General features: G+C 39.3%; 1 protein-coding gene across 11 annotated transcripts in view; it reads right to left on the bottom strand.

The window, feature by feature from the left end:
• LOC137281869 (cohesin subunit SA-1-like) overlaps positions 1–18,256 on the bottom strand; it is a 46,942-nt gene extending 28,686 nt beyond the window's left edge. For 8 of the 11 annotated variants that reach the window (XM_067813537.1, XM_067813539.1, XM_067813536.1 and 5 more), the window contains exons 1-22: positions 18,199–18,256; positions 15,416–15,593; positions 14,610–14,709; positions 13,561–13,674; positions 13,148–13,321; positions 12,043–12,247; positions 11,320–11,471; positions 10,992–11,065; positions 8,688–8,811; positions 8,117–8,215; positions 7,039–7,118; positions 6,166–6,388; positions 5,675–5,789; positions 5,378–5,481; positions 4,854–4,943; positions 3,755–3,844; positions 3,273–3,332; positions 2,466–2,609; positions 1,868–1,938; positions 1,154–1,241; positions 644–724; positions 148–240 (exon numbers count right to left, since the gene is read on the bottom strand). In XM_067813537.1, the coding sequence (XP_067669638.1) occupies positions 148–240; positions 644–724; positions 1,154–1,241; positions 1,868–1,938; positions 2,466–2,609; positions 3,273–3,332; positions 3,755–3,844; positions 4,854–4,943; positions 5,378–5,481; positions 5,675–5,789; positions 6,166–6,388; positions 7,039–7,118; positions 8,117–8,215; positions 8,688–8,811; positions 10,992–11,065; positions 11,320–11,471; positions 12,043–12,247; positions 13,148–13,321; positions 13,561–13,674; positions 14,610–14,709; positions 15,416–15,555 (2,421 nt within the window). In that variant the 5' untranslated portion in view covers positions 15,556–15,593; positions 18,199–18,256. The remainder of the gene's footprint in view (positions 1–147; positions 241–643; positions 725–1,153; positions 1,242–1,867; positions 1,939–2,465; positions 2,610–3,272; positions 3,333–3,754; positions 3,845–4,853; positions 4,944–5,377; positions 5,482–5,674; positions 5,790–6,165; positions 6,389–7,038; positions 7,119–8,116; positions 8,216–8,687; positions 8,812–10,991; positions 11,066–11,319; positions 11,472–12,042; positions 12,248–13,147; positions 13,322–13,560; positions 13,675–14,609; positions 14,710–15,415; positions 15,594–18,198) is intronic. The other 3 variants (XM_067813544.1, XM_067813542.1, XM_067813538.1) reach the window with 3 other exon arrangements.
• Positions 18,257–20,552: the final 2,296 nt, after the last annotated feature.

Here is a 20,552-nt window from a genome sequence, read left to right as displayed (position 1 = left end):
AACAAGCATGGGTTGTTGAAGATCAGTTCTAACCTGGAACTTCACAGGTCTTGTAATAATGCAGAACCTATCAATGTCTCTTCCATGTTTTCAGTGTCCGTCATTCATCTAGTTCTAACTTATCTGACCAGCAGCAGGCTGACATACCTCCTCATTCACTCTGGACAGTTGATGAAACATCAGATCGTGACAGTTCTTCATCAGTTCATTTAAACGTCGTTTAAGCAACTTCATTTGTTCCTACAGAGACAGAAAGTAAAGTAATTGAAAGATTACAATAAAATCTATCACAAGGTAAAATGACAGACTGCATCAGTTTGCATGGTCTTTGATGCTAAAATCATTACTTGTTCCTCTTTTAATGACAACACAGTATATTGCTGTAGTTTGTTTAAACTTTCAATAGCTGGAAAGGACATGTCTTGACTCGAGCTTCCCCTTTTTACAATAACATAAATGTAAGGGTGCTCTATAAACTCATACAATGATCTACAATGAAACTGTATCACAAAGTTTTTGAACCTATGTGATCTCACTGATTATGATGTCACAATGTTAACATGAAATGTCGGGGGTCATTTTCAGATGGAAAGTAATCTACAGAGATTTACACTGGAATCAACGCAGAAACAAAAAGTCTTACCTTGTCTGGATTGTGTTCATCCAGAGCTTGTTGTCCCCACAGTAGGTACATGGAACATGTCGACATAGCACTACAGATGATCTGAAAACATGGCAATGGGATAAACTGGTAAGTGAATGAGTGAGTGAGTGAGTGAGTGAGTGAGTGAGTGAGTGAGTTTAGTTTTAACTGCAATCAGCAATATACCAGCTGTATGGTGGTGCTCCGAAATAATTGAGTCTGGACCAGACAATCCAGTGATCAGTGACGTGTCAACCAAGTCAGCGGGCTTGACCACCGAAACCCGTTAGTCGCCTCTTATGACATGCAAAGTCACCTTTTGTGGCAAGCATGGGTTGCTGAAGGCCTATTCAACCCTGGACCTTCACGGGTCGGGATAACCAAGTACAGGTCTCATGTAATTGGGGGTAACCTGGATTCAAATTAAAGACCATCAGTTCAATTATATCACAACTCAAAAACAGCATACATTGCATTAGAAATAGTTCTATGCTAGGAACACATCCTTACTTCCTCTGGCATGCCACCGTGTTCGTTGGCTGTCTTGACGATGTGGAACACGTCCTCCCAAACATCCCAGCTACTAAGGTCATGACAACTGAAAACAATAGCTCAAACTGAATAGAATAGCTCATTTTATCTCTAGAAACTTAAAAATCAACAATCCACACAATAGCTCCTTGCACTGTTAACAATGTATTACACCGAGTGCAACAACCCTAACACATTTGCAAATGTCGATGATACAGGATGTTTTTGTTGATTCACTGCTGCCCTTTTACAACCAGTAAGTTGTGACATGTTCAGTATTATGATGTCACAAATTTTACACAAACAAGGACAAGTTATACCGCCACAGAGAACGCATTTATGAGAAGTAGGCAGTGCAAAGCAATGAGCAACCCAATTTACCTTGTGAAATTATATAGCAGATGGAGGCCAGTGTATACGTAGTACATGATGATGAATTGATTCCATGTATAGCTGCACACGCCTTGTTCATAAGATTCTCATGTGATCGTGAACACACTCGTTCATTCTGCATAAAATCAAAGTCCTTACACACTGAAAATGAGTTGGACACTTTACATTAATCTGTCTGTTCTTCAATTCCTCAATACTGCAGACTGCAAATCAAGACAGTTCTGTTTTGACTTCCAGACACCAGACCTTTTGTTGATTAAATGACATCATGCTACTAAAATGTAAGCACTAAAGACTGACCTGTTGAATGCATACATCCTCTTTAAGCTGGCTGCTAGAGCGAAGGTTTCATCATCATCTGGTTGCTCCCCCTTGAAATAATTAATGAGAGAAATCTAACATTGTCTTACATGTTTGCAGTGAGTTAGTAGAGGTTGCTGTTTATGTGACACACAGTGGCAGAAATAAATAAACGAGCTTGTGATGTTTAATACTTTATAACACAAATTACAGAAAGAAATTGTGTTTTAGGAACCATCTGTGACATTTTTAGATGACAGAATTTAAGAATGACATGACATATTCAATATATTTTGTTTGTTTATGGGTGGTAATATCCTGCATATAGGAGTAAACTGACCAAAAAATACTGTGCAGGGATAGCCTAAACTTAGCTTGAAGTCATAGTAAAATGTGTCAGTAAAGTCTGACTAGCATACATAATCCACATTATTTCCAAATGATGACAAAAATGCCTGTTGTGTGAAAGAAACCAAACTCATCCAGCTAAAGTTTAATTGCTCAGACTACCAGCCCCAAAGCATCATTTCAAGTAGAATTTAGTGTCATTAACCAGGCGTGGATGTAGAGCTCTCTTGAATGACTTTTCAGTACTAACCTCTGCGAAATAGTCTTGCAAAGCCTCTCTGAACTTAACAGTAAGACCGTCAATAACAGTCTTCCGAGACACATCACATTTGCCTGCAACGGCATACTCGTCACTGCAGAAAAACTCAAAGCACTTGGCACACGCCTCCAGCACCTTAAAAACATGGAATAGGAACCGATCTTCAACAATATCTACTGATTTATTTTGAACAGTTTCAGGACATGGCTTCTAACCTACATACCCACGCCAACCACTCTTCCATCCCTCTCTCCACCCATCCATCCCTTCCACCCACACCTTCCTACCACCTACCTACCCACGCCACCCCCACTTCCATCCCTCTCTCCATCCATCCATCCCTTCCAGCCACACCTCCCTACCACCTACCTACCCACGCCATCCGCTCTTCCATCCCTCTCTCCACCCATCCATCCCTTCCACCCACAAATCCCCACCACCAATCCACACACCCATCCATCCCTATCACCCATCCACACCTGTCGCCACCCGTCCATCCCTACCAACCACACCACCCTCCCAACACCTTCCTCCGCTCCTACCATCCATACCTCTCTCCACCAAACCATCAATCTCTACTACACCGCCATCTACCCTTCTACCCCATCACTCACACCTCCATCCATGCATACCTACCACCCACCCACACCTCCCCCCACCCATCAATCCCTACCACCCATCCACACCTCACCACCACCCATTCTCATTTCCTGCGAACACTTTCAAGTCTGTGCAAAACCCAAACATACAACACTCTGTTCAACACAGCAATACCATGCAGGAGTTGCCTCCTCTTACCTCTGTATCCGTGTGCTTGTCCACAGTTTCTTGCAGATAACGCAGCAACAATTCCAAATGCTGGAATGGAAGGAAACATTGTTAAACAAAACAGCACAAAGACCTGATCTTCACAAAAAGCAATTACTTTTTTTCCCCCAATAAGCATACAAGGAGGGCATTTATGTGTATTATGTACACATTGTTCAGGATGTGTTTGTTGAAGCATGGCACTCAATATGGTAAATACAGTATTTATCTCAATGTAAACCTCAAGTTATAAAAAGCTCTGGGAAAATATTCTCTTGATACGCAAAATTGGTATCACATACATATGATAACAAAGCAAAAGTGAATAATTGTCATATTGTTGAAAACAAATTACTTAATTTGTTTTCGTGTTCACAAACATTAGCTTTTGTATACATCAACAAGATTAGTATACTTCAGGAACAGGCGGAGTAACCCCTCTTGCTCCACTTATGAAAAACAGGAAGAGTTACCTTTTCCTGCCGACTTGATGTGTAGATGTCAAGGTCGAAGTACAGGGGGATGAGCAGGAGATTGGCTACTTTCTCAGGGTCCATCAGGTACTAGAATACAGGAGATGGGGTGAAACTGGGTTTGGTGCACAAACACATGGTGCAATTTAGGAAGCAGTCATTGCAAAATGTTATATCTGGGATTACACTTTCTCAGTAAAGTACAGACTATAGTATTTAGGGGGTCTGAGTCCCAGTTGGGACAAATCCAGCAGTTTTGACAACCGTAAGACAGAAGTCCCCAACCTGCTTTCCCAGTGTCTGACTGAATATATCACAATAACTTTGCCTGAAGTTGTTAATTGTGGCATGTGACACTTGTTCCCTGTTTATAAATTTATGTTTACAATGTCTGTCATTATATAATGTTAATAATTTCAATGCCAATCATGAGAAATGTTAAATCTGCAATCTGTGTTTACTTTTATTCTGTGGGTCCTGTGGGTCAGACAGACATCTGAAACTTACAGGACCCAGTGTTCTGTTACTTTGAAACACCATTCATGAACACTGAATAAGGCACCAATACATCGGCACACAAAAACAGATGTCTAACCCACTCAGCCACTGGGACTTCTGGAAGACGACTAGAAGCATAGACCATGGACTTTCACAGTGTTAATAAATAATGACAGACCCGTAACCATATAACTGTAAAATGAAATATCATTGACTTTTATCCTCCTTGGCTTGGACATATTCCATTTTGCATACATCGCTTTGATAAATAACACTAAAATTCAAGTAAAAACGTCTTTTTCAAAAATTCATGAATAGTGAACAAGAGCAAGTCATGAATGTTACAGTGTGATTCAGAAAATATGAGAGTGAATCATAACAGCAATAGTTAGAGTACAGAATGTGTTTTCTCTAATAACATCACAAGACTAAGGCCAATGAGCCATTTTCAACAATTAACTGAACTGATAAACAAAAAATCTTCTTCCAGAGAAACTGCAACAATTTTCACAGTTTGACAAAAAACACCAAATATCAAACACTGACAAGATGGAATCCCTTTCAGTGAAACCAGATGATTTTTTGAGAAGATGCTCCCTACCTTCAGCAACAACTGTGGTAGAGTAACGATGAAGTGCTCCGTCAGCCTCGTCTTGTCCTCAAGCACCTGCTTGGTTTCCTTAGCCGTCAGCTATCAAAACAAAAAAATGGCCAATCACATTTATTAGTTTTTATGCCATAAAGAGTTTTACTCTTGCTGTTGCACAGCAGTCATAAGAGTAGTCGTTGATTCATTTCAAGAATGTACAATGGCCCTAAATCTCGGACCTGAGTGCCTGACTACGGAGAACATCACAGAGCCTGTGTACATACCCCAATTTCAATGAGCTCATCCAGTCTTACATACCAAAATATGGAAATGAGCATCTCCTGACTGTGTAATGGGGAAATCATGAATATATCTCAGAATTATGAGGAACTGGCATAGAGATAGGGAATGTCATTTTTTGCCAGAATTGAGACATGTTAATAGTTCTAGTTCTAATTCACCATACTTCAGAGGATCAAGCACTATTTGATATGCCATATTCCACAGTCCGTGGCATAACAATAGTTATCACATACCTTCCTGTTGGGTCCTCTGCCAACAGGAGACTCCCCAGTTGCTGCCTGCTTCACACAACACACCATGATCTCAATGAGGCTTGTCTCCTGTCTGTCATCTAGGGCTGGAACCAGAATCAGTATTGGGAGGAATATGTTCCAGTATAAGGGCTTTACATGCATATTCCAAGACCGCACTATACAGAAATAATGCAAAAAAAATGACTGAAGGAACAAGCAAATGTAACGAATGAATAAGCAAAAAAAAAAAAAAAACGAAACGACCAAGAGGATGAACTGAAGGAACAAATAACTTACCTTCCTCTCCTCTGCCCGGTTCCTCCAGCAGCAGATCCGTCATACATTCCCAATCCTTCATCATCTCGTTGATCTCCCACAGGCTGTCCACCAGGTACGCTGCATGTTCGTGGAGCTAAAACAATCACCGTCAACAGATAATTGCCATCTTATCTGAGTGTCTGGAGATCATATCAATTATCAATGAGTGTTGAAATGCAGCTAAACACTAAACCGTGACAAATTAACTTTCACAACATGCATCAAATAGCCCATAAACTGCTTTAGGCAGTATATTCTCTTTAAGAGAGGGGTGATGGGGTAGCCAAGTTGTTGAAGCGTTTACTCGACATATTGAAGACCTTGCTTCTGTTCCCATATGGGTACAATGTGTGATGCTTATTTCAAGTATTCAACCCTTAACAATACCAGAACATTGCTACAACTGGCCCCAGCCTCATACCAAGAACATTAAATGGTGGATTCCAAAGGCGATGAGAAATTATTCTCACCTCACTCTCAATGAAGAAGAGCACCAAGTCTCTGATGAGTGGGGTGTTGGGACTCCGTTTCTTCCCCTTAGCTGACTTGAGATTCTTTGTCGCTTCATCGTCACGCTTGAAGAGTTTGGTGTTCAGGAAGTCTCCTGCCGCCTGCGCCACCTGGCGGTGGGATGAGTAAACCAATTCGTACACATTCTCACTGTCCTTGTCTGACAACACATTATCGCTGTACCTGAAAACACAATCAAAATACTGAAGAGAAGATATAATAGTTTATTACTCACCTGTTGAGGATACTGCAGTGTAATATTTTCACTTCAATATTACACTAGTGTAATACCGCTTGACGTATGACGTCAAAATGGTTCAAAGTTGTGACGTCTTAATGCTAATGTTGATGTCACGATTTTACTAGACCTTGCCTGACTTGAAAGCTGAGAGTCCTCACACGGTAGGCAATTTCGCCGCAGTTTCTGTGAATTTATGTTGGCGAGTAATAAACAGAATACTAAACTCGCTTCCGTAAAATACCATTTTCATTAAACTCGTTAAAATAATTTAGTATCAAACTCGCTTTCGCTCGTTTGATACCAAATCATTGACTCGTTTAATAAAAATTGTATTACATGGAAGGTCGTTCAGTATCCTCTATGAATCAAATAAAATACCCTTCATAGCTAACATAGTTATACTCGACAGGAAACATTGCCAACATTACACATGTAAATAATATTGACTATGCATTGGATGTAAAAGATTCTGGAATGATTGAAAACATTTAAGCATGTATGTATCATTTATCATGCATATATTATTGATAAAGAGTATAACCCATTCAAAGTCTGAACACCTAGAAGATCAAACCCATCCATCCATCCATACCTGAGAATGCTGACCACCAACTTGACAGCCTGCACAGCAACATCGTACTCCTTGTCCAAAGTCATCTCCACAATACGGTCCTGATGGAAAAGGGGAGAAAATTACCGTCAGAACCAGACATTCCTTAAATATTTGTGAAAAGGTCACTAAACCTGCATATGCTATATTCTTCCTGCATTTTAACAAAATTAACAAAGACACCAGAGCTAAGGAGCAACCTAAAACTTCACTTAACAAGACCTGCTACTCATTTGGTCAACTCTCATGACAAACCGATGTTGCCAAGGACCTATCCCTGGAACTTATGAGACGCAAATTCCTGTGTCCTATGTGCATAAAAATTTACAATGAACACAAAAATATTTATTAGCGCATCCACAAGGACGCAGAAAAAGTTTCAATACTTTTTGTAAAAATTTCAGTCATGTAAGAATAGGTTATCACTGAGTCTGCTGCTGGCCAGGTTATGTTATCTTTTGCAATTTTATTACTGTAGCAATGTGATGATCATGACACACAACAGAATAACAGTAACTGAATTGTAACAATATTAGAACACAGTATTAAGAATACTATTTATGTGTCAGTGACCCTAATTTTGTAACCAGGACCCCTGAAAAATAGGAGTATCCTCAAGCTAAACCTGTGTTATTCAAAATCAAATTGTTAAGCTATCAGACTGAAATACATGATGGGACATATAAGTCACTAACATGGTAGTGGAAAAAGAATGAAGGATTTATAACAGATTCACTACTTTTTACTCAAACACAAGATGCATGAAATGACTGGTGTCTGGATAATCACTCAGTATAGGCTGTTGACAAAACTGAGGACACTGGTTGCAATGTTTTATGGAATATTGAGTTAACAAATGTTCGAAAAGGGACAAAATGTTATGGTCATATTGAAAATAAGATCAATGTCACCCAAATTGACTGGTGTCTGCCTAATTCCCCAATGTAGGCTGTCACCAAATTTGAAGACATTGGAGAGACACATTGCAGCAGGGTACAACAAACACACAAACTTGTTGGACTAATGATTCAATATAAAGGTCAGTAATTCCTCGGCCTACCTTGAACCTGTTGGTGAAAAGTTCCAGTTTCCCTGACAAATCGTAGGAATCATAGAGTGGAGACAGGGTCTTCAAACACCACGATCTCACGTCACCAACCTGGAGTGTCAATAAAATATTCCCTGGTTTTGTCTGGCCACTTAAAATACAAAACATCTGCACAAAATTTGGGAAACAATTGGTGGTTGTCGCCCCAATACGACAAGAATAAGTGTAATTTTTTACATTTCAGGAAACTCTTGGGTTTGTACATGTTTGTCAGTGCATTTATAAACATGATGACATTGCATACAAAAGGGAGTGCCCAGTACTCCTGAAAAGTTTGTAGCCACAGGAATTCTGAACTTAACAAGTTCATTGGGCTACAAACATTTCAAGAATAGTTCGCCTGAACATCTGGAATGTCACAAAAGACTTAAGGAAATGTGCAGCATGGTGTACAGTTCAAAGGATAGACTTTGCAAACATTCTTCAGCTGACATTAGTGACAAACTGACCCAGAAGCTGCAGAGATGCTGACAAACTACCACGTTCCTGAATCATTACAGCTATGGCTAGAATGGCAACCAACCTTGTCATACAGCAGCCAGCCAACATATTTGAGATAGCTGTCGTCAAGGAACATGAAGGGGTATTTCTTCATCCACACGCCGATCTCCATCATACAGATAGATCTGATCTCTGGCTGAGTATCTCTGCAAAAGAGAGAGAGTGACTAAGATGCTTTGTACACTACTGAGTGAGATTAGTTTTATGCCACTTTCATCAATATTTAAGCTATATGACGTCTGTCAGTAAATATTTGAGTCTGGACCAAACAATTCAGAGATCAACAACATGAGAATTTATCTATGCAATTGTTATATGATGGCATGTGTAAACGAAGTCAGCAAATCTGCTTTGTAAGGTAACTAACAGGACTAAATAGTATTGCAAGTATAAAGCAATAGACTTTTCAAATGTAACATATTTCCTGCTATTCAGGTAAAAAAATATATATATATCAGGTAAAAAATTATATATACTCTTAACCCTAAAATAACAAAAAATCATACACTAATGTCACCCTCTGAAAGTAACAAAACTGGAAAAATGTGAAAGTGATTGTCCCCTCTATAGTTATCTCCCCTGAATCCATGGTAGCATCCGACCAGGGGTTCAATGCAGCTTTTGACAGTTTTCCATAAAATGGCAGGGTGTCAGCATAACATGGGAGGAAACATGCCATGCTGAGTAACATTTACTTGGCTACACAAAAATGGGATCTGCATGTACAATAAGTGTCAGTCTTTTCTAATGCATTCACTCAAAATATACTGAGGGAAAGAAATAAAGGGACACACTTCATGGCAGTAGTCCTTAATCTTAATGCTGGAGAAAAGTTGATAGCAAAACCTGAAATCGCAGACAGGTGTGAGATGAGGGACCAAGTATGAACTGGAATTCATCTGGGATTCAAACCAATGAACAGCAGATATTGGCACTGAGAACCCAGAAAAGCAAAAATTCAGAAAACAAAAGTATCATTGCAATACAATATCAGTATGTCCTCAAAGACACACCAGTCTTCTCTCCACATACCATGTCTAACAATTTTCGGTGATAGAGTATGACCAGAAATTATTGAGAATTTAAAGACTCTAACTTCATTTATTTCTTTTCACTCATTAATCCCGTATTAAATGTGACAATTAGCACAGGATTCAAAGACAGGTGAGCACTTAGTATTTTGTCAAGACACCATGGGCAGTAATGCAACCTTCAATGCGGCGGGACATACTACTGATTAAAGAAATAAGAAAGTCATGCTGTCCCAATATCGGACCATTTCTTTCATTTGAGCGATATTTGTCAGATTTTTCTTACTGACACTTTCCTGCATGAGTTCCAAAACAATTTCTGTTGGATTTAGGTCAGGGTCTACAGTTTGGACAATCTAATAATGTCATATTTTGGGTCCGAAACCAGGCCTGTGAATGCTTTGAACAATGTTTTGCCACGCTGTCCTGCTGGGAAATCAAAAAATTTCCATAGAACACGTGAGCAGATGGAAGTAAATGTGCCTCAAGAATATAAGTGTAGCGCTCACTGTTCATATTACCTTCAAATACACAGTAGGGTCTTGCAACTAACACAGATATGCCACCCCACACATTAAATTTCGGACTGTTCTTTTGCGCTGATACAAAGCTTTTTCAGTTTGTTTGGTCCAGAATTTCAGTGGATTAGGAAACAGCCACACAGAATTTTCATCTTAAAAAATCACAGCTAAATGTTCTATGCTGTAAGCACCAGTTCAACATTAGCTCTTTTTGTTGAGGTTTCATGCTCGGTGATGGAATTCCTGGACTTTTCTGCCAAACCAATACAGGCAGCACTATTCTAGTTGTCTCCTTACAGACAGCCACAGTTCGTCCATCAATCATATCCAGCCTTAACTTCTTGGTTTTGTTTTTAGTAACAAACACACCAAGCTCTCTCCTGTCACCGAAAGTCAAATCTCTGGGCCTACCTGCGCCTCGCTGGTGCTCAATGCCTTATCCATTTGCAATATTTTTCAAAACATGATAAACAGTGGACAAAGGAAGGCCTGTTCTACTTGAAATCACCTTAGCTGATCTGATGTCGTTGTTATAATGCTCTACAATCAACTTCCTCTTCTCTAATCATCCATACTGAGGATCACTAGGGGACAAGAGGGATAAATCTTCACAAACTAATGAAAAAGGATTAACAGAGTTGTCTCTCCTGAATGAAACCAAGCATCTGGTAGCTGGTCAAGGTAGTGTATGCTTGAAGTCCAATTAAAAATATTTCTAAGATTGTCAATAATTTCAGGTCATCCTATATCAAATACAGCAATATTGACACTTACCTGTATCTGTGAACAAACACGCCCTTGAAAATGTATGTCAACATGTTCCTGATTTCGGCCTGGTTTTCTTCCAACTGAAAAGTAAGAATGGCAAGTGTGATATAGTAAGAGTGGCTGAACAATATTTACATCAAGAAAAGGCCAAATGTGAGAGTACAATCTTGTAACTATTACTTCATAAACAATACAAAGATAATATCTTCATTTATCTCTACCAGTTCGAGAATAAACTGCCTGTATTACATCTGAAAACCACAGGAAAGTGTTAATGTACATTTTCTAAACTGTTATTTAACAAGGAGAAGGCAGATAACAGCTTATATCATACCTCTTGTCTTTTTGTCATGAGTAGATCCAACCTGTCAGTGGCTCTCTTGGACTGTTGCTTGGCACGCTCAGACTCATACTGTCTCTGAGTGTTGTCAAGGTTGATGCTGAGATTGAGGGCAACATCTACCAGTGCCGTCATAAGCTTCATAGCTGTAACCATGGTGATACAATTAGGAAAAAATATAGACAGAATCTTCATCCTTAATATGTTATCATGCTTATACTCGAATGGTACAATTTTGGAAAGTATTTTTAATATTTAATATTTTTCTCCTTCTGAAAAAAGGAGCTGTTTTGAAACATCAAGATAAATTTAAAATAGTTGTTACAACTCATTTCATGTGATCCCAGCATGCTTAAAGCAATATTAAATGAAATCTTACTTTGGTTGGAGTAATGAAATCTCACCAAGATGGTCATTAAACAAAAGTTTACTGACTTTCAAAGCAAACACTGGGGCAAAAATCTGCCTCTGAGTGAGTGAAGTTGTACGACATTTATCCAGCAATAATCCAGCAATATTACAGCAGGGGACACCAATGGGCTTCACACATTGTAGTTTGTACCCACGACAGGAATCGAAGCTAGGCCTTTGCTGTGATGAGCAACATCTTTAACAACTAGGCTACCCTCCCTATCCCAAAGTCTCTGAGCATGTGTAGATATCTTTGCCTGAGCAAAATGACAGATGGATTAATCAGTCACCAATACAGAACATTACCTGCAAGGGTGCTGGTATGTCGGAAGGCTCGAACCTGGGAGTCAGTGAGACCAGTGAGCAGTGATATGACATTGTCCATCATATACTGGTCATAGATGATGCTGTACTGACACTGACGAACCAACACCTGAACAAACTCATTGAAGTTCTGCTTAAACTTCTTCCACTGCGGCCCACTCATGATCAGAGGGTAGTCACCGCTGTCCTGAAAGTAAATGAGTTGGGTTTTAACGCCTGTATTTCTGTATCGTGCTATTAACTAATGGGAATCCTAGTGGCATATGACAAGTACTCTTGGCTTTCAAGCTCCAGGGATTGGGTAAGGCAGGGACCATAGGCCATTTTGCACAATAGAATAAAATATGGTCCATTAAAATTTTGAAGCTTACAATTGATACAAGGGCAGTGGTCTATTCTAAATTCAGAAAATGGCAAATAATCTTGAAAATGGCCCTTTATCAAAGTTCTTTAACCCAATCCCTGAAGCTCACTTGTGATAGCTGTTTTATGAAAGTGTATTTTGTTTGTGTATTTGCTCTACGTTGAACACAGTGATATTCCAGCTGTATGACAATAGTCTATAAGTAATCAAGTTTGCACCAGACAATCCAGTGATCAACATCATCAGCCTTGACAGCAAAACTGGGATTCCATGTTGTGCTAAACAAGTCAACAAGTCTGACACTTAATCCAGTTAGTTGCCTCTTTCACAAGTTCACAGCTATATCACACTATGTAAGCTTGATGTGGGAATGAAGTGCTGCAAGTTTAAGACTGGCGAAGAGCATGAGCATGGTGTGATGCTAACAAACCTGGAAACATAATCAGTGCTTTAACCCATGACCACAAGTTCCTGGCATGCCCAAGGGACACAACTCTGCACAGAAAACTGAAATCCCTCGAACCATATTAATCAGATAGATCTCAAGCTGCTTCTACCAGTAGTCCATCTGCTTCATCAAATTTATAATTTACAATGAAATTCAAGGGGTCACTCTCATACAGTCTCTCAACATAACACAGAACTTAATTCCTACTGACTTCCTGAACAAAATTGAGAGTAAACCCATATGCTAAATGGAAACAGTTCAAGCCCAACACATACTTCATCAAACTCTTCAGTCATTTTCCTGATGATCTCTGCATGTTCCATGTTGGCATACATATACGGAGTTATCTTCCCCTTACATCCAGAGCACTGGATGAAGAACTGGATGAGCTCAAGAAGAGCTGCATCCCTATCCGCCTTGTAGGACTCAATCCAGTCATCCACAACAGCCTAAAACAGAATGACAGAGATGAGAACTATTATTTAGAGGTGGTAAACAGACAAAGTAACCTGGAGTTTTTGGACCATCCATGATATCTCATTTAATTCCAATAACTTAAAAAGCTTCAATGGAAAAGTTCAGGTATACCATAAAAATGGATTATAAACAAGCCACTGTCCAACTATAAAGTGAAGATTTGCCACTGACCAATAGTTATCAAATGCACTAAATACCTGGAATTACCTACCTGTAATGATGCTTTCCCAGCTCGGACCACATCAAACAGACTGCCTTCTAGTAAATCATCATCCGATTTGCCGCGACGAGAACCTGTTCCATCTCCCTTCTTCTTTTTGCCAGACTGCGGATTTTAGAACAAACGAATTAAATCTATTAAAATGCATATGAGTTGAAGTAGTATCACATTCCAGCTATGCAAATAGGGATGGCAATCACTTTTCCGTATCCTGACTCATATTATATGTTTCTCTCCCCATTCTGCCTTTCATTTTTCATGCAACAGGGCACAAGTTTAGATGTGCCTATGCAATAACAGTGTGCCAAACAGGAATATCATCTCCAAACTCAGAGAATGTATTCACATCAAAGCTCCACAAATGTGGTTTAAACTTTTGAAAGCATAAATTCTCATCAAGACTGATAATCAGTCTGTAACCAACATTCTTATGGTTACAAGTCCAAAATTCAATCTTAGTATATTTTAGTTAAAAATTTCCATGGTGAAGATGAAAATGGTCCAAAAACATTTGAAATACTCAAAATGTATTTGGACTTTGCAGGTGTCAGAAGACATCTGCTTGAGCTCATGTGGAATAATCTTCATACAGAAATTTTCTGAATGCTTCTTTCACAACTGACATCACTCCCTCAGTGCTTCAAATGCTATCATATCATTTTGATGTGACTACTCCCTGGACGGTTTACCGGCCTATGGTGTCTGGTGGCATCTTTGTTGGAAAACTGGGCTACGGTGTTGAATGGGTACGCAGACACAATCTTCACTTCAAGGATTAACTTGAAATTCAAGGCTGTTTTGAGGCTTTTCAGTCTTTTTCCAGGCTCTTTAAAGCAAAAGTAGATTTTCCAGGCTTTCTAAGGCCAAGTGCCCAAAATTCCAGCCTTTTTCAAGATAGTATGAAGTTATGAACCTTGTGAATTATATGGAAGATAAGGTGTTTGGTTGATATGTCACTGTCAGACACTGTGTACCACAAAAATGAGTGTGCACCACTAAAATTTTCTTTGACTGAAATGTTCCCTTATACAATAACTTACCTCATCTTTCTTTTGATTTCGTTTTCTCTTGGGTGGTGGTTTTGCTGGAGGTTCTTCAAATGGATCTGTTGTCGTTGTTGTTTCAGGCTCAGGTGCGGTACTGAGAATTTATGAAGCAGATCAGTGAAACATTGCGGCTTTCAGAGTTCCAAAATATGCGAGAAAGTCAAATGTCCTTGCAACAATGAAGTCTTAACAAAGTAAGATTCTATATGATGCAATGTTTTGGTATGGATACTTATACCGCTGTCAAGCAAGAGTGAAGTACTACAACACAGAACCAACTCATATACACATCATATATATGAACATGGCCTCCTCTTACTGTCACATCACTACCACCATCCACTGTTGTTCTTGTTAATCCCTTTCATTCATAACTACATGTTGTTAATACTTTATCCCTGAGTCTGAGCTGTATTGTAGTGCTTCATTCTCGCTTAACAATGCTATTAACTTAGGAATCCATACAGAAATGTCACATCACATATAATAAGGAAGTTGTTATCCAAAAAGAATCTTACTTTCTTATTATTCCCCATGTTCTAAAATGCCAATCAAACAGAACATTGAAGTCTGAAACAGATTTGCACACATATTCTTATGATTGTGAGAGAGTGAATTAGATTTTATGCTGATTTTAGCAATATTCCAGGGATGTCACGGTAGGGACACCAGAAATGAGCTTCACATATTGTACCCATGTGGGGAATCAACCTCAGATCTTCAGTGTGACGAATGAGAGCCTCAACCACTATGATACCCCGCCCCCTTTTCTTATCACTCCCCAACCAGACTTAACTTACAAAGCAACCTCTGAAGGTGGTTCACTGATAATGTCACTCGGGACGTCTGGAACCTCAGATAAATCTGGTTCATCTGTCATTCGTATCTTCTTCCCTCCTCCCGCGCCTCCGACACGTTTACGCTGACGAGCTGCCGGCATTCTGGACAGCTTCTACGTCTCCTTTTATCTAAAATACCCTGTAACATTAGTGAGAGAAAAATACTTTCCAAGTGTGTCAAAAACATGTTAAGATACAGTGGAAGCTGTTTAATCCGGCACTCACAGGGACTGAAAATATAATCCATTTTAGACAATGTGCCAGATTGTAGAGCTGATGATAAATGTACAAGCCACAAAAGCGACTTAAATTTTATGCCAGCGTTGACAACTTGCAGGATTAGACAGGTGCCGGTTTTGACAGCTTCCCCTGCACTTCAGATGTGCCTTTTGAATATGTTTGCTTTTGGTTATTGGGAAAGAGGCAGCTCTCATTCCCCCATTTATAACAAGTCAAAAGAATTATGTCTGAACATTTAATACACCAAAACTGAAACAAAACAGTAAAACCAATAAAAAATCCCTACACTGTACATTCACAGATAAAGTGAATGCTAAGACTTTTCTATAAATGTTTTCCCAATAATGGAAGTTATTTCTGAATACTAACTTAACTTGGCTGGTACGCCGGGCGAACGTCTTTGTCCCTCAACAAACACCTAACCAACTGCTAGTGTTCAACTCATTAACACTGTCGCCAGGTATAGCCACGAAATGCACAGAATATTTCAACCCACATGCATGTAAATATAAGGACAGGTGCATTCAGGCACCATCACACGCTAAAAACGAAAACATCAGTCTCCTTCTGTTCAGTTATCACGGTCATATACCTGTATGTGAGCTTGAATATGGAGTGATGTTATCTTAACACCGACTAACATAGAAACATAATCAGGCTGAACAAAGATTTGAAACCAAGATAATAGGATTCTGGCTAGACCCAGGAGAGGGTAAGTGGGGGGACAATAGTTTCGTGAATTCACGTTATGAATGGATATCTGTGTCCCCTTAAAAGATAAAATGTGTGCTCTTGAGCATGTTGAATGCTATCAAAGTTGAGATGTGCCCTTGAGTGCCAGGATAGTGAAATGTGACCATGTGGAATGTAAGTATAGTTAAATGGACTCAATTTAATACACTGCTACATGGACTGATGCAACCCAATAATACCAAGTGCAACCTAGTTATTCGTCTACTTTGCATGCGGTGCAAGTCAATTTTTGAGTGAAAAACTTCTGAATAAAACATCTAAACAATTCAAAAGCATATTTCTGTCATTATCCATTGCAATAAAAGCAGTGCATCTGAATTTGTCTGGTGCAACCAAGGGTTAAAAAAACCCATCACCCAATGCCTGAGACAAGTCAGTTTTCGGTTCGGGCAATCACATAATGGTATCTTACTTGTCTTGTCTGATACTAGATAATTTTCACTTTTGATTTCAAACTGCAAATAAAAGAATGCCCTGTGGCAAGTGGTTTTTAAAAACAATTTGGAACCCATATGCAACTTGGGCTTAATCTTAGGTTGCACCTGGTGCAAGTAGAATAACATGTCTAAAATTGACATAGTTAAATAGTTGACATGTTCCCTTGTGTGCCGGCCAAGTTAAGACGTGCTCCTAAGCATGCTAAGAGTTCACACATCTCAGTCCATGAAAAACACATTCACACACAAACATACAAACATTACATAATTTATATTGCAGCTTATCTAAGATCCTCCTTGACACATTCCCAATTATCCTTTCTGAACTGTTATCTCATATGTAACATAAAATTACCAGTATTCCCATGCTATGGTTTTCTGTCACTTCAGAACATACCATTATCTCAATAATAGCATAACCAGTTGTATAACATGCCACTATCTTTATCTTAAACACATAATCTCAGTATTTACCATGTCTCCATGATGCAACCTGCAAGAGTAAACTGTTGTCTGAAGGAAATATTTACAAATACACCAAGGTTCGAACAGTGTACAAGAAACATCCCTTCCATTCCATTGGGGACAAATCTGTTTGGGGAAGAGCTAAATTCATTTTCATATGTACATTTTAGTACTGGCATGAGGACAACACCAAGTACAGTGAGTATCAAATCTTGTTTTTCTTCTGACTATGGTCTTAATGTGGGGTTTCCTCTAATTTTGGAATGGCATTCTGTAAGGGGTTACTCAAAACAAAAGCAAGTCACTATGTTACAAACTGTTCTGATTCACGATGTACAGTAATCGCCACAACCATGCCACCAAATAGGCTGTTAAAGTTCTACAAAAATATAACAAATGGCAGCTGGTCTGATGTGTTTTGCTTCAACAGAAATTCAGAATTTGCATTTACTGCCGCGATTAATGATATAAAGGGGAGATAATTTCGGATGCAAACGAGATTTTCCCTAAGCTAGCGATCTAAGAACTCTGGTTAGCCATACAATATATTCCTCTATACATTTGATACACATCCCTTTATCACGTGCATTCAATGCACTTGATCTACTCTGTACATTAAATATATCCGGGGGAAACAGGTAATTTGTCGAAGCCATATTTCCAAAGATGGCGACCATCATTGTTGATATTCCGGTAGTTGCAATTTTGAGGTGATCATATTTCACCTTGCACTGTGAATCGGCGCTTGTGTATTCAAAGAATTTTGTCTGATTGAATTCATTTAAGCCCATAATTCATTAAAAACTGAACAATCTATACAATAAACAGATACTTGTCTGAATAACCCACCTTGTCAAAAGTGGCGGGGAATGCCTCGCGTCTGCCCCGAACGTGGTCACGTGACTATGGGATTCCCCGACCCGCGTGACGTATTAGCTGCAAGGTCATACTCGTTCATCCAGTCGATTGGTTTTGCCTTGCCCCAAGGATGTACTAAGCGATAAGTCTGTGGATGCAAAGCAATTCTGTTCTTATAAAATAAGGCTAAATTTAAAAAGTGAAACGTTTATCGGGAATCTGCGCTTCACTTTTGTATGTGCGCGAAACAATTTTTTATTGCTATTAAAATAATTTTGAGAGGGCCGCGTTCCGATCATCCATTTGTCCACTAAAAGAATGAGTGTCTGAAAGGACGAGGGTGACTGAATCCACAACTCATTAACACATGCTAAAGTTTCCATGCTGTAATTCTGAGAAGAAAAAATAAATAAAAATATGTTCCTTCCGCGTCACCTTTTCTTCTATCAAACATTTTTAAAAATACTACCGCCCTCGTCACTTTTGAATAAAATGTGCCCGAGAAACATTTATTTACTTCTGCTGCCTAATCGCTGCGGGCAATCTATGAAATCCACTTCTTTCTTGAGGTAGAATGTTTATTTATACAGACGCACGGAGTGAAATAGTCAAAAGAATGAAATGAAAACTTTGAAAACGCCAAAACAAACCAAACTCGCGAACTCTTTCACCTGACTAAGGAGCAAGAACTAGCCCTAGAGAAATGAAATAACACAAGATTTTGTTATCCATAAGATTTGTCTTGTAAAACTGTACGTTACTCACTTGGGTAAATGAAGTATGAAAAAGAAAAATTAAGTTATATTAAGACTTCACATGTTTGAAAAGGTACAATATAGGGCCTATATATGAAAAGCATGTCACATCACTGTAACAACAGATTGATTCTACTGAAGATAATTCCTCTTAATTATATTGCGAAGTTGGTTATCGCTGCACTTAGCAGTATTCCAGCTATATAGCGGCGGTCTGTAAATACTAGTAATCGAGTTTGGACCAGGCAATCCAGTGGTCAACAACATGAGCATCGACCTACGCAACTGGGATACTATGACGTGAGCCAACCAAGTCAGCTGGCATGACCACCAGATCCCGTTAGTCGCCTCTTGCGACAAATTAAACATGGGTTAATGAAGATCAGTTCTAACCCGGATCTTCATGGGTCTCGTCACGACTGACTCAACGTAAATTCTTGGGGATGTTACACATTGCTTCATTCTACTGACTGTTTGATCGTGAATTTGCATGATGACAATTTATTGGTTACTGCGCATACATCTTTATTACGAAGCTCCTGAAGGGACACTTGCGTATCCAAAACAAGTTAATAATCTCGTAATAATGACATCTCACTATAACTTTTTATAATTTCGTTATAACGCCTATAAATAACTCGTTATAACGACTTTTACATTTTCTACATCGCCGCAGCTAAACTAGTGTCCAAAAGAAACGCCACCAAATTTTATTCTAAAACCACACTTATGCAAAATATTATAACATTAAATATTATTTTCTAAAAAAGCAATCATTCATCAATAGTATTTAATGGATAACAAGAAGGAAAACGAAGTAGTTCGTGATCTATCATCTCATAAATGACATCTGGGTGCATTATCCAGTATTCGATCACCAATGCAAAATCGACTGGGAGCTTTTACAACTTTCTGGGCAGCCCGTACCGGGTGTGGCCACCCCTAGCAATGATGCAGGCCCGAACCCGACGTCGAACTGAGTAGGTGAGTCCCCTTGCTTCTTGATCAGGGATCCGACACCATTCCTTTGGCATGGCAGCTGCCAAAGCGTTTCTCATCAGTGGCTGATTTTGGCGTTTCCGAATATGACGTCCCAGTTATTCCCAAAGGTGCTCATTTGGGAACAGGTCTTGAAGAGCTGGAACTTGCCTTCGTCACCAAAGTTCACTCTTCGCCTGTTTCATGCTGCCAGTGTGGCACAGTACGTCCCGGTTCATCTCAGTCTGGCACGTCAACGTCATGCCCTTGAAAGGACGATTGGCACGGAGGCCATGAATGCGGAGTAGTCAGGCCACAGTCTGTCTGCTAACGGTGTCCAATGCTGTTAGTGCTTGATGACGTCATAGTGACGAATAGGTTCCTCAAGTGAGACACCCACAAATACCGGTCTTCTTGTTGGGTAGTGACTTAGCTTCATAGCTAAGTCAGTGTAATATTGTGTTTTAGAAGACATTTTGACTAACAACGTACCTCTGTAATGAACATGAATCACAGAAAAAAGGTCATAATGAAAAAGAAATATATTGAAATGAACAGGAGCCCTGACACTTTCTTCAGTCTGTGGAAATTTAGACTTGCCACATTTTCTTT

Source organism: Haliotis asinina, chromosome 4, assembly GCF_037392515.1.
Source record: "Haliotis asinina isolate JCU_RB_2024 chromosome 4, JCU_Hal_asi_v2, whole genome shotgun sequence".
NCBI lineage: Eukaryota > Metazoa > Mollusca > Gastropoda > Lepetellida > Haliotidae > Haliotis > Haliotis asinina.
This window is presented reverse-complemented; position numbering and strand designations above follow the sequence as displayed.